Source organism: Nicotiana tabacum, chromosome 20 (genome assembly GCF_000715075.1).
Source record: "Nicotiana tabacum cultivar K326 chromosome 20, ASM71507v2, whole genome shotgun sequence".
In the NCBI taxonomy this organism is placed as follows: Eukaryota; Viridiplantae; Streptophyta; class Magnoliopsida; order Solanales; family Solanaceae; genus Nicotiana; species Nicotiana tabacum.
Window position 1 is genome coordinate 163,173,570 of NC_134099.1, and position 12,819 is coordinate 163,186,388.

The 12,819-nt window shown below is 35.3% G+C and overlaps 1 protein-coding gene across 1 annotated transcript; it reads left to right on the forward strand.

Annotated features, from left to right (window-relative positions):
- The first annotated feature begins 589 nt into the window (after positions 1-589).
- On the forward strand, positions 590-5,851 carry LOC107796122 (nuclear poly(A) polymerase 3). Its single transcript, XM_016618855.2, has 10 exons — positions 590-907; positions 1,022-1,099; positions 1,989-2,096; positions 2,467-2,529; positions 2,630-2,791; positions 2,910-3,023; positions 3,468-3,530; positions 3,634-3,936; positions 4,129-4,293; positions 5,207-5,851. The coding sequence occupies exons 1-10, from the start codon at positions 779-781 to the stop codon at positions 5,591-5,593; spliced, it is 1,572 nt and encodes a 523-aa protein (XP_016474341.2). The 5' UTR covers positions 590-778; the 3' UTR covers positions 5,594-5,851.
- The last annotated feature ends 6,968 nt before the right edge of the window (positions 5,852-12,819 follow it).

Sequence of the window (12,819 nt, forward strand, 5' to 3'; positions counted from 1 at the left end):
ATGAGTTCATGGATTATAATATTTTTAAATTATTAAATTCTAAATTAATAATTTATATATATTCATTGAATTTATTATACAAATACAAAATTTAAACAAAAATTACTGGTTCCATCGAACCCGCAACCAACACTGTGGCTCAGCTGCATTTAGTATTATTTAAAACGGCAAAGCTAAAGTATAATTTATTGAAATAAATAGCTTTATTTCAAATCTCATTTTAAATTTTTTATTAAGTATGTACTCCCCGTTTACTTTTACCAGTCCACTATTCTAAAAATAGATTTTTACTTTTACTTGTCTATTTTTGCATTTTAAATTTTTTTCTCAAAATCATTAATAATATGCATCAATTACTAGTAAATTATGCACTTCATTTATTATTTCTTAAAGAGCGTGAAAAGTCACAACGTGACAACTAAAAGTGAACTAGGAGTATAAAATATTAATTTGGAATTTATTAACTTAAAAAGTAACTTAAAAATTAAAGTACTACATCCCGAAATTCTGACACCAAACACCTACGTGTCAGGATTGCTAACACTGAATTTTACGCAAGAGTATTAAAAAGGTGACCAAGATGTATTACTAATGCTGAATTTTATGCAAAGTATTAGCATAGTTTATACATAAACCAAACAAGGCCTTAATACCCGTCCGTCAATATAGTTCCGTAGTCCCTGAATAGTTGGGGATCCTCTGATTCTGTAGTTTTCGAGATTCTTGAGAGAATCGTTTGGAATTTCAAGATTCTTGAATTTTTGGTTGACAATTTTTCATGGAATTTGGAATTTTTGAAAACCAATTAAGCCATTTGAATCCACCCTTTACAAGAATTCTGGGTTTCAGACGAAGCCCAGATGTGATTTTGAGAATGGAAATGGAAAGATCAATGTCTCTTTTTCAGGTAGTGTATGTGTGTGTGTGTATTTTTGCATGCATGTGAATTGTGATCATTTGTTTTTTTTTTTAAAATTAATTTTCTCTTGTTTCTGATTAGTATGGTTTTAATTGTTTGAAGATGATGGTAAATGAAGGTTTAGTGCCATCTGCAGAGGAGGAAATGAAGAGGAGAAATGCTATCGACAAGCTTAAAAAGGTTCTTTATTGAGCATAATGTTTATTTGGCCTATTTATTTTTCTGTATTTGATATATATTTTGCTCATTTGTTTGAATAGAATGTCTGTTTATGGAAAGCAGCAGGTGTGGGTGCATCCGCTGCTCCGATTCGAGTTATATAATCATAGTTGTAAATTTTCAACAAGTATAAATTTTACATTATAATGTTAAATCCAAAAACTCCCAACTTGTTTGGGACTGAGATGCAGTTGTTATCGAAGTCCAAACATATTGTAGTAAAGAAGTAGTGGATGTAGTGGTATTCTGCACCAATAGGCTTAAAATCCAGAATCTGCCTTTGTTGACAAGTTGTATTACTTAAAGGTTATGTAATTGGTCTCAAATTTATGATATAAGGTCCAGTTGATCATTCATCTGACTACCTTATATCAAATTTATGATATAAGGTCTCAAATTTTCGTATTCCTAGACTTCTGTTATTACTTGTTGTTGCCTTTGTTTCGGTTTTCTGATTGCATTACCTAGTGTTAGTTTTGTATTTTTGCTTCGGTTTTTCGATTGATTTACTTGTTATGGCCCCTTCCCTTTATCTTTCCTGAGCCGAGGGTCTACCGGAAACCGCCTTTTCCGCCTTCTTAAAGGTAGGGATAAGGTTTGCGTATACACTACCCTCCCCTGACCCCACTTGTGGGGCTACATTAGGTATGTTGCTGTTGTAACATATCAGCCATAGGAAAAAGAAAAGGAAAACAAAAGACGAATAAGAATCACCTGTTACTTGGGAGTTTTAGTGTTTTATGTTGGGTTTCAGTCATTTCCAATTATATTAATTTTGTGATTGACTTCTAGATTCCATAAAGCTACAAAGGCTTTTCTGCCACGTTGTTTATACGATATAATCTTGCAGATAGTAGTGGAATGGGTTAAAACGGTGACTTATCAGCGAGGTCTTCCAAAAAAATACCTTAAGTTTGCCTCTGGGACAATATTGACATATGGATCGTATGGTCTAGGGGTAAGTCTAATTCCATAATTATTCCTTCAATTTCCTTTGATTTTTTGGTCTTGTTGGAAAATGAACTATTGTTGATCACAGATATTTATGTTGGATAATAAGTGCTGTTTTGGTTATCCGATTCACATTTTCTTGTTATGAACCGTAGTTTAAATTTGAAAATTTCCTAAAACCGTTTTATTCTTTCTAGGAGATGATTGAAACTGTATTTTAACAATGTCAATCCGGTCTATGCTGTATAGCAGAAGCATTATTCTGTCACTCCCTCCATTTTAGCATCACAACTGATAATTTGTTGCGACATAAGAGCTAATCTGCTTGTTTTTCTGCTGCAGCTTCCTCATCTTCTGACACTTTCCACGTTTTGCAGGTTTATAATTCAGAGTCAGATATTGATGCTTTGTGTGTTGGTCCCTACTTTGCCACTATAGCTGTGAGTCTTTTTTCCTTTTTAGCTTCTTTGAATCTAATATGAGGTTGTGCAATTCCTTATAGTGATACATGTCATGTGTATCTCATTGTTGCTTTTGTAGGAAGATTTTTTCATCGTTCTGCATAACATGCTTGCGAGCAGGCCTGAAGTATCGGAAATCCATTGTGTCAAGGATGCAAAAGTTCCTCTGATGCGATTCAAATTTGATGGGATATCCATTGATCTTCCCTATGCACGACTCAAAGTAATATCCATCCCTGAGGTGAGTTTACAGTTATATTGCTGTTAATTTGCTCACTACAGTTCAAAAAGTCCTAAGTGCCTTCCTCTGCAGATACTATAAACTTACTAAATGTTATTGATTTTCTCTTTATATCTAGAATGTGGATGTTTTCAATCCATTCTTTCTGAAGAATATCGATGACACGACCTGGAAAAGTTTGTCTGGTGTGCGTGCCAATAGGAGCATTCTTCATCTTGTGCCAAACATAGAGGCAAGTAATGGTGTCAACTTGTCACTCTTTTAGTTTGTAGAGTTGCTTGAAAGTTGAGTTCGTCATATAAACTTGGTCTGTCTAGAGCCGTTGGCTTGGCAGTAGGCATAAGAAAATGATACCTTTTCTTAATTTTATTTGCAGTTTCTGTTTAAACCATCTTCACCTAAGCTTAAAATCAAAAATTTTGGTAAGGTAGAATCTGAAATGTGTTTGATAATGGGTCAAAATTTTTGTTTACTGAAGAATGAAATTGCCGATTGCCGAAAGTAGTCATGCATCAACTTTCTGATATCTGGTATAAGCAAAGAGAAATTTCTTTTTGCAGATATTGTAGTAGTTGATAGGAATTGCTTGGTTTGACATTACGTGATTAGTAAGAATCATTTAATTTGACTTAGTGTGAGAGTTGCCGTTATAACATTCTTGGTTAATATGCTACAGATATTCCAAGCAGTGCTGCGTTGCATCAAATTTTGGGCCAAAAGACGAGGAGTTTATGGAAATGTAAGATTCATGACTTGGTGCCCTGCTTCACTTGCTTTTATACTTGTGCTAACATTATCTTTTGCCGGCCACAAATCAAAACCAATTGTCCGATAACCTTCAGTTGCTTGGATTCTTTGGAGGAATTCACTTGGCAGTGCTTTCAGCGTTCATCTGCCAAAGGCATCCATCCGCCAGCTTAAGCGCACTCATTTTACTTTTCTTCAAGACATTTGGCTTATGGCCTTGGCCAACTCCGGTAATATTGCAAGAGACTATAGCTCGGCCATTCATCCCCGCCGATAAGGTTTCGTGGATGCCAATCCAGTTACCGTGTAGCCCATACGAATTTTGTCATTCCAACATTACCAGAAGTACATTCTATAAAATCAGGACAGAGTTCCTAAGAGGGCATATGCTGACAAAGGTATATGATAATTTCTAATATATCCTGTCATGTGTCGTCCTGGTTATTTCTTTTGTTCTTCTTTTCTCCTCTTATATTCAAGCTAATCCTTAGTCCTCTTGACGTTTGAGGGAGTTCGAGGACTCAAAAGGTCGTGTGCATGAATGTAGTTTTTTTTCCCTTCACCACTCGCTGTATATAATTTTACTGCAGGATATGTTGAGGCCAGATTTTGATTGGAATATCCTTTTTGAGCCATTTCCTTATGCAAGAAGATACGGACTATTCGTCAAAATTTTCCTCTCAGCTTGTGACAAAGATGAGTTAGGAGACTGGGTTGGTTGGATCAAGTCACGCTTTCGCTCTTTACTGGTCAAGGTATGTACCTGCGGCTGACTTGTTTTCTCTGTTACAGTAATGATATCACCACTATTTTAGCTTACTGCATGGGCATTTTGGCTGCTAGGATTTACTGAACAGAGTAGGCCCCATTAAAATCCGATAAGTTATACTGATCAAATTCTGAGACAGATTTAGTCCTGCATAAGACATCCCAATCATGTTTGATCTAATTTTTTTTGTACAGTTGTGGAGGCTTGAACCCTTATATGCATATCGACTTTGAAGGATAATTTATTTCTGCATTGTTCTTAGGTGACTTCCACTCTTCCATGCTGAAACCGAAAAGTTTTTTTCCCGGCTCTTACTGTCTCCATCGTAAACTAAGATTTGTACTGAACATAATGATGAATCTCAAACAGGAAGGCAATTATCACAACAATCGTAAACTGATGCTATATTGTTACTGCACCACTACTTTTGAGAAGTAATTGTACAAGTTTCATGACCATCCTCAGAATCAAGAGTTTCCAGTTTGTTGTGCTCTTTCTTTGCCTATTTTCCGGACATTGTTTTTTCCTATGCTCGTTATAGTACAAAATACTGTCTGCACAATATATGTTTCGGAAAGGACCATTTCTAAATCATTGTCCAACGTCTAGTTGGAGATAAAAATTAATGACATGTGATAATAGTGAAGCGTGGATAATGGCCATGTTACCGGTGTTATGTGAGAGTCATGAATAGCAATAGTACAGACATATTTGTATATTGGTGAACACAAATAGTAAATAGGAGGGTTTTTTTTAGCTAAGAACGACATGCGCCTTTTCTTTATGAGATTATTCTGTATGTTTAGTTGTGTTAAATTGTTGAGATGATTCGGGGAATTTTTAGTCTGTACTATCAAATGGAGTCTTTCTTGATTGAGGCGTTCGTTCTTTCTATCCAGCTGGAGGAGTTACTAGGTTTTTGCGACCCCAACCCGACTGAATATGTTGACACAGATGCATCAGAGCCTAATGTCATCCTCTATTGGGGATTACCAACTAATAGACGCGATCTAATAGACGCTGATCTTGTGGAGGAATACTTTCTAAAGAGCATTGACAATGGATATCAAGGCTCGACCGGAAAGATGAAGTTATCGATCGTGAAAGCAAATCAGTTGCCTAAAAAAGCTCAGTTTGCTTTCGAACGAAAGAACACTAAGCCATGCTGGAGGGTTGTCGATGACAATCGCAAAAAAACTAATCCACAGTCCAAGTATAAGCCTCATTGTGCTGATAAATATTTGCCTACGAATGATAGTCCCGAGTACCCTAGCGCCGGAGGATAGGCTGCTGGTGTTCTGTTTCTTTCTGCTTAACATCTTTTGGTTGATCTTGACACAGGTTTTGACACTGCATATATTCGTCAATTCACACATACCGCGAAAAAAAACTTTGTACATTTGAATTGTGCTATCTTTAGTACTCATTTGACCCTCAACAACCATGTAAATGTTTTTTTTTTGCTACTAACTAGGTGAAGAAAAGTTGAATACTGATGTAATGAAAAGGTTTAGTCAATAAAAATGATCAATATACTGGTTTTTGTGATTTTTGTACAGTCGACTGCCTGAATTATCATGAGCATCTCTATCTGATTGCTGTTTGTGGTTTCAATGCTGCAGTTTCTTTAAGGGCCCGTTTGGCCATAAAAAAGTCAGTCTTTTTTTGGATTTTTTTTTCAGAATTAGAGTTTGGCCATGAAAATTTTAAATTTCACTTGAAGTTGGATTCTGGAATTTTTTCGGAAATTTGAAAAATTCAAAAAAGTTGTTTCTCAAAATTTTCATTTCAAATCAGTCACTAAAATTCAAAAACAACTTCAAATTATATTCATGTTCAAATACAATTTTAATTTTTAAATTTCATTTTAATTTGATTTTTTTTTAATTATTCCGAAATTTTATAGCTCTTATGTCCAAACGCCTACTAAATTTTAGAGGTAATTGTAGACAATAAATTTGGGTTGAGAAAATAAAATCAAGACCGAAAAGTATCGCAACAATCGTAGTATTTTATTTCAAATATTTGAGTGTTACAATCTCTATGATTCCTCTGATTCTACTTTTCTAGTATAAATTCAAGGGCCTTTGAGCTTGATCTTGAATTGTAATTTGATTTATCCGTCACGAACACTTTGATTGTTGCTACGAATTTTATCACAAACAAGTAGCCTTGATCTTGGACGCTGTGTATTTGATTTGACTTCGTTCTTGATCTTGAATACTTGAATTGCTCTTTGTTCTTGAACTTGAACTTGATTGATTGAAGCTTGAAAGTTGTAGAGAAATTTGCGGCGTTTGATCCACGAGCTCTCTCTTGCTTCTTGTTATAACTTCTGGTGTCTTTTCTGAGTTATGAAGACCCCTATTTATAGTTGTGGAAGGGAGGAGTCATGATAAGAACAAACTCTTTCCGACCAATCAAATTGAAGTGTGACATGACCGCATTTGATTGGCCAGAACATGTCACTTCCACATGTGGCGCGATTTCATTGGCCTTTTAGTGTGACTGGGCATGCCTTGTCATTTGACACGTGGCATGGTCTTATTGGCTCTTCCGCTTGACTTGGCGCGCCACGTCATTTGATACGTGGCACCAAACTGGGCCTCTAGGAAGATATCATCTTGGGCTTAATGAAGTGGGCTCATCACTTTAGCCTAATTAAATGGGCTAGCCCAATAGATTAAGACTTATTTAATCCATATATATTGGACTTATATAATGAGAAAATCTCACTTTATACCCATTAATTCTAAACTATTTACCCTTTAATGTCCAGACCCAAATTATTTACTACTCCTACCCATGGGGCCAAAACTATTTACCCGGTTAAAATAAAATAGAAGTGGAAGAAACCTAGTAAGCATAACAACGCCGAATATGAATTGGGGAAGGAAGTCAGCACGAGAGGGTTGGTGCTTAGAGCTGTAAATGGAGTTCCATTCTTCCTCTATTTTCTTCTTCTTCTCTAAACCCATTAGTTTTCTAGAGTTAACACTTGAATTCGTTTCCATTTCTATTATGGGGTTTAATTCTAAAATGATTTTCTCTTATTGTAGTATTCTGGGGTTCATCATCAATAGCAATTCACACTTGTTTCTCACTGATACCTTCTTCTTTCTCTTCACCCAAACTCGTTTTTGGAGATTTATTGCACAAAAATTCTAATCCACCATTGAAGGACCTTGAATCTTGAAGCTCATAACTTGGTTTGTTTGAGTTTTTAATTATTTTGATCCGATCCTATATGGGTTTGTTTGGAAAGTTGATTGGAGGTTGTAGCTAAAGTTTTAGTCATTTTGGTGGAGATTTTGTAGTAGATTTTAGAAGTTTGGGTTGAAATATAGCTGAACAAGAGAAGAAGACGAATTTGTATTGTATACTCAAATAGTATACAAATATACCATTTTGGTACAATTCATTCCAACTATATACCCTATTAGTATAGCTATATACTATATTGATATCATATGCTAGTTGAATCATTTTTGGGTTGTATTATCTGCATTTATTAGTACAATATTTGATTTTCTTTTAATAATAGCAATATAGTTCAATATCTTGAAATACTTTATTACATTAATATGTTGTACACTATTTTTTTATTTTTCTCTTTATGCATGTGTATTATGTAATAGTAGTATAGTCATATAGTTGCCGGGAATTAACCAGTAAAATTGTATACCATGTTGGTATAGTTATATGCCATATTGGTATCATATGGTAGTTTGAACATTTTTTTTGATTGTTTTGGCTGCATTTTTAAGGGAATTCTATTATGAAATTATTTATATGAACGTGATTTGCAGTGCTGAAATTTTTTTGTGCTTATGGATATAGATTATGTAATAATTTTTATAATTATAGGCAATTGTTGGAACAACCCATACAAGTATATACCCTGTTAGTATATGGAATGACCAAGTTGCTTTGCGAATATTTAACTTGCAATGCGAGCATGTAATTTTCTCATACTTTTATTGTATCCTTTAATGTTTTGGTACAGTAGTATAGTCACAGATAGTTGTAGCAATATTGTAGAGCAATCATATACTCTGTTGGTATACATGTATACATTATTGGTATCATGTGGTACTAGAAGTCTTTTTTGCTACTTATATTTTTATTGCATTTTCCAATATTTATTATCATTTCTATTTTCTATTCTAACTAGAATATATGGAGATTTAGTGGCCGTAGATTATATTGTCTTGCTCCATCGCTGGTTGGTGTTATTGCTAAAGGTAGAGTATATACTAATATTTGTAGGGAAGAAGATTAAGGTTTGCGTGGCAATCACGTGGAATTAAAAAAGAAACAAGAAATAAAGAAAAAAATAAAAATAAAAAAATAAAGAAGGAGTCAAATTTGAGTGTGAAATAAGTTATGGTAGAAATAACAATAATACAATTTGGGCAAAAATAAATGAATAAAAGAGAAAAAAAAATAAAAAAAGGAAGAAAATGAGAAAAAAGAAAAGGAGAAAAGAAAAGAAAAAAGGAAAAAAGAAAAGAAGCATAGAAATAAAAAAGAATTGGAGAATAAAGAAAGAATTCCCTACAAAAATTACTATGGGTAGGAAATGTAATTAGTTTATGGGTAGAAAAATAAATGGATAGACAAGGGTAAATAGTTTTATTTTTGTGGGTAATTGTGTCAAAACCCCTTATATAATTAATTCAATTATATTAGCCCATATATTTATCTGGACCAATATATCTTGAATTTAAAATATAATCCAAATTATTTTATGGATTTAGTTTTAATAAAATTTATAAGCCTACAAATGCCCCCTACTTCAAGACTTGTCAAAGTCTTTAAACTTTTAAAGACTAGGCTTGAAGTATTTGTGTTTGTACATTTGATCACATGAAATATTAAAGTCATTGAACTTTAAATTTCAAATTCATTGTTCTGTGACTAATCACGCAATATATAAAAGCTATTGAATTGTAAATCTCAAAGTCATGATTTTCCAGTTTTAAAAGACTCCAAAATATGTTAGCTCTCCCAGGTACACTTCAAACAATTCCAATTCAGTTAATATGTGACGTTGCATGAATTACGTAATTCAAATCACAACCATCTTTCATTTAATATGCAGCAACATCATCGGCTTTATCCAAGGGATTCAAGTCCGCCGAATCAGATATTGTTTGGGACAAATTTCTTCCATCAAACTCGAATTGAAATAGGAGACTTCTGTCGTGCCGCCCTTAGCCAACCGAGTCCGTATAGGAGAACAATTGTGACAACAATCCCATGTCGAAAATATGTTTTCGACTGCCGCTTTGCCAACTCTATATAAACCCCATGCTCGTATTTATTAAGCATCAATTCGTAGTATTCGTAAGTCATACTGAGTCTACTTTTGCGGACTCAGAAGCATTAATGTGAAGGTAATTTCTTCTTCTTTTCTTGTGTTTTTTTTCCTTTGTTGTCTTTTTACCTTTTTTTATAGGTCAGGCGAGAAAGATATGCTCTTGTTCAACAAAATGATCTACACATGAAGAAGGCGTTCTTAGGGTATTTACTCATCCCTGCCCAAATATCGGAGAGATTACTCTTAATTGCCCGATTATCGGAGAGATTAATCTCAATGTGGCCCGACTATCGGAGAAATTACTCTCAATGTGGCCTGACTATTAGAGAGATTACTCTCAATATGGCTCGACTATCGGCGAGGCCAACTTAAGGTGCAAAGGGACTCATATGTCCACCTTAAGATTGGAAAGTTATAGTTCCTTTTAAGGACAAACCCTCGAAGAGGCCAACTTAAGGTGCAAAGGGACTTATATGTCCACCTTAAGGTTGGAAGACTTATATGTCCACAGAATGTGGCTTGACTATAGGAGAGATTACTCTCAAAATGACCCGACTATCTAAGAGATTACTCTCAATATGGCCTGACTATCGGAGAGATTACTTTCAATGTGGCTCGACTATCGGTGAGGCCAACTTAAGGTGCAAAGGGACTTATATGTCCATCTTAAGATTAGAAAACTTATATGTCCACAGAATGTGGCTTGACTATCGGAGAGATTACTCTCAAAACGACCCGATTATGGGAGAGATTACTCTCAATGTGTCCTGACTATTAGAGAGATTACTCGCAATGTGGCTCGACTATCGGCGAGGCCAACTTAAGGTGGAAAGGGACTCATATGTCCACTTTAAGATTGGAAAGTTATATAGCTTCAACTTGAAGACGACCTCAACTTGAACACTTGGAAAACTTTGAAGATTTGGCGGACTTTGCAGACTTCAACTCGAAGATTTGGAGGGCTTAAACAATTCAACTTTAAGACCGACGAATTTGAAGACTGAAACTTGAAGACCGACGAACTTGAAGACTTCAACTTTGAGACTTGGAGGGCCTAAATATTTCAACTTGACGATCAGCGAATTTGAAGATTTCAACTTGAAGAGCGACGGACTTGAAGGTTTCAACTTGGGGACTTCAACTTGAATACACTTGAAGACTTCAACATGGAGACTTCGAGGGTTTAAATATTTTAGCTTCTCTTTTGCTTTACATTGTTCGACTTTTATCTTAGTTGCATAAATTTCAGCTTTACGTGCTTGTAACAAATGATTCATATCTTGTCGTAGGAGAGTCCAAATAATGAACCGTTTGATGACTTTAATATCTAAAATATATCCAATACTTAGAATCAAAAACCTTCAGAATCGCGCCGGATAATATTTTGAAACCAACTTTTGATCTCACCATGTTAAAAATTTCAAATTTGCGCAGTCTCACCAAAAAATTCGTATCTCGGTGTAGAAATATCGAAATTGCAAACCATTTGATTTCAAGAAAAGTAGACTTCAAGATTTAGAACATATCCAAAATTCTCAATCAAACAACTTCAGAATCGTCCCAAATAATATTTTGAAATCAACTTTATATTGCACCACACTATCAATTCCAGATTTGTGCAGTCTCACAAAAAAATTCATATCTCGGTGTAGAAATATCAAAATTGCAAACCGTTTGATTTCAAGAAAAATAGACTTCAAGACCTAGAATGTGTCCCAAATTCTCAATCAAACAACTTCCGAATCGTCCCAAATAATATTTTGAAATCAACTTTACATTGCACCATGCTATCAATTCCAGATTTGCGCAGTCTCAACAAAAAAATTCATATCTTGGTGTAGGACCGTCGAATTAGGAACTGTTTGATTTATTGAAAACTAGACTTCAAGATCTAGAATATATGCAAAATTCTCAATAAAACAACTTCGGAATCGTCCCAGATAATATTTTGAAATCAACTTTACATTGCAGCACGCCATCAATTCCAGATTTGCGCAGTCTCACAAAAATTCATATCTTGGTATAGAAGCCTCGAGATCGGAAGATGTCTTAATTGCCATTCATCGAAATTTAAGAGCCATATTCTCACAAATATCTTGAGTTCAAGTCTCACTGAATTTGAAACGTTGTGCCAAACAATCCTTTCCTTATACTTGTGTTTCCTTTTGATGTCTCTCTTCTCTTCCCCTTTTTTATAAGGCAGAGGGCGGACTTGGAGACCAACAAACTTGAAGGTTTGGCAAACCTGAAGACATAGAGAATCCCTAGACTTCAATGCAAATACTTGACATCCTCCTAAAATTGCCCCATCGAAGATATCAATTTACCATTAAGGGTTGCCCCCTTTAAATCAAATAAGGTCAAAGTTCAGTAGGAGGATGGCATTTCAGCTTGATCTTACATTCCTTCATACTTCATTCGAACAACAATTGGGGCAATATGTATCTTTTGAACTTACGCGACTGAACTTAGAATGAAACTCTAAGCTGCCTACGTACCTCGGTGAAGAGTATCAAGTCATACCGTAGTTCAGACTAGGTAGATTTTTTTTACATCCTAACTTTTGCCTAGGCCTCCTCTTTCGAGATTTTCAACCTAGCAGACTTTTTTTTGGGTCGTACACAGTTTATACTCTTGTGGGCCAGGAGTGTAGCAACATACAGTTTAGGCTTGTGCGTCAAGGAGCGTTGCAACTTCAAGGATAATACTTCTTCAAAAACTTTCCATTGATAGGGCCGATCCCATACCATCTGCATCAACCAGCTTGTAAGCCCCACTTGAGTAAGCTTCTTGTACGACATATGGCCCATCCCATTTTGAAGTGAACTTCCCTACAGGTTTATGGGAAGTAATTATGGGTTTTCGTATGGCAAAGACTTGATCTCCTACTTGAAAGGATCTCGGGCGAACTCTTTTATTGAAGGCACGAGATAATCAAGCTTGATAACATTCAAGACTCTGTTGAGCTTCCAATCTCTTTTTATCAAGAGCTTCCAACTCTGCTAACCGAAGTCGAGCATTTTTTTCATCAGTGATCCCTTCTTGAATAGCCAGTCGTAACGAAGGTATTTGACGCTCCAATGGCAAGACGGCTTTGACTCCATAAATGAGTGAATAAAGAGTCGCCTGTGTTGGCGTGCGGTGAGTCGTCCTTTATGCCCATGGAGCTTCTTCCATACGGTCATTCCA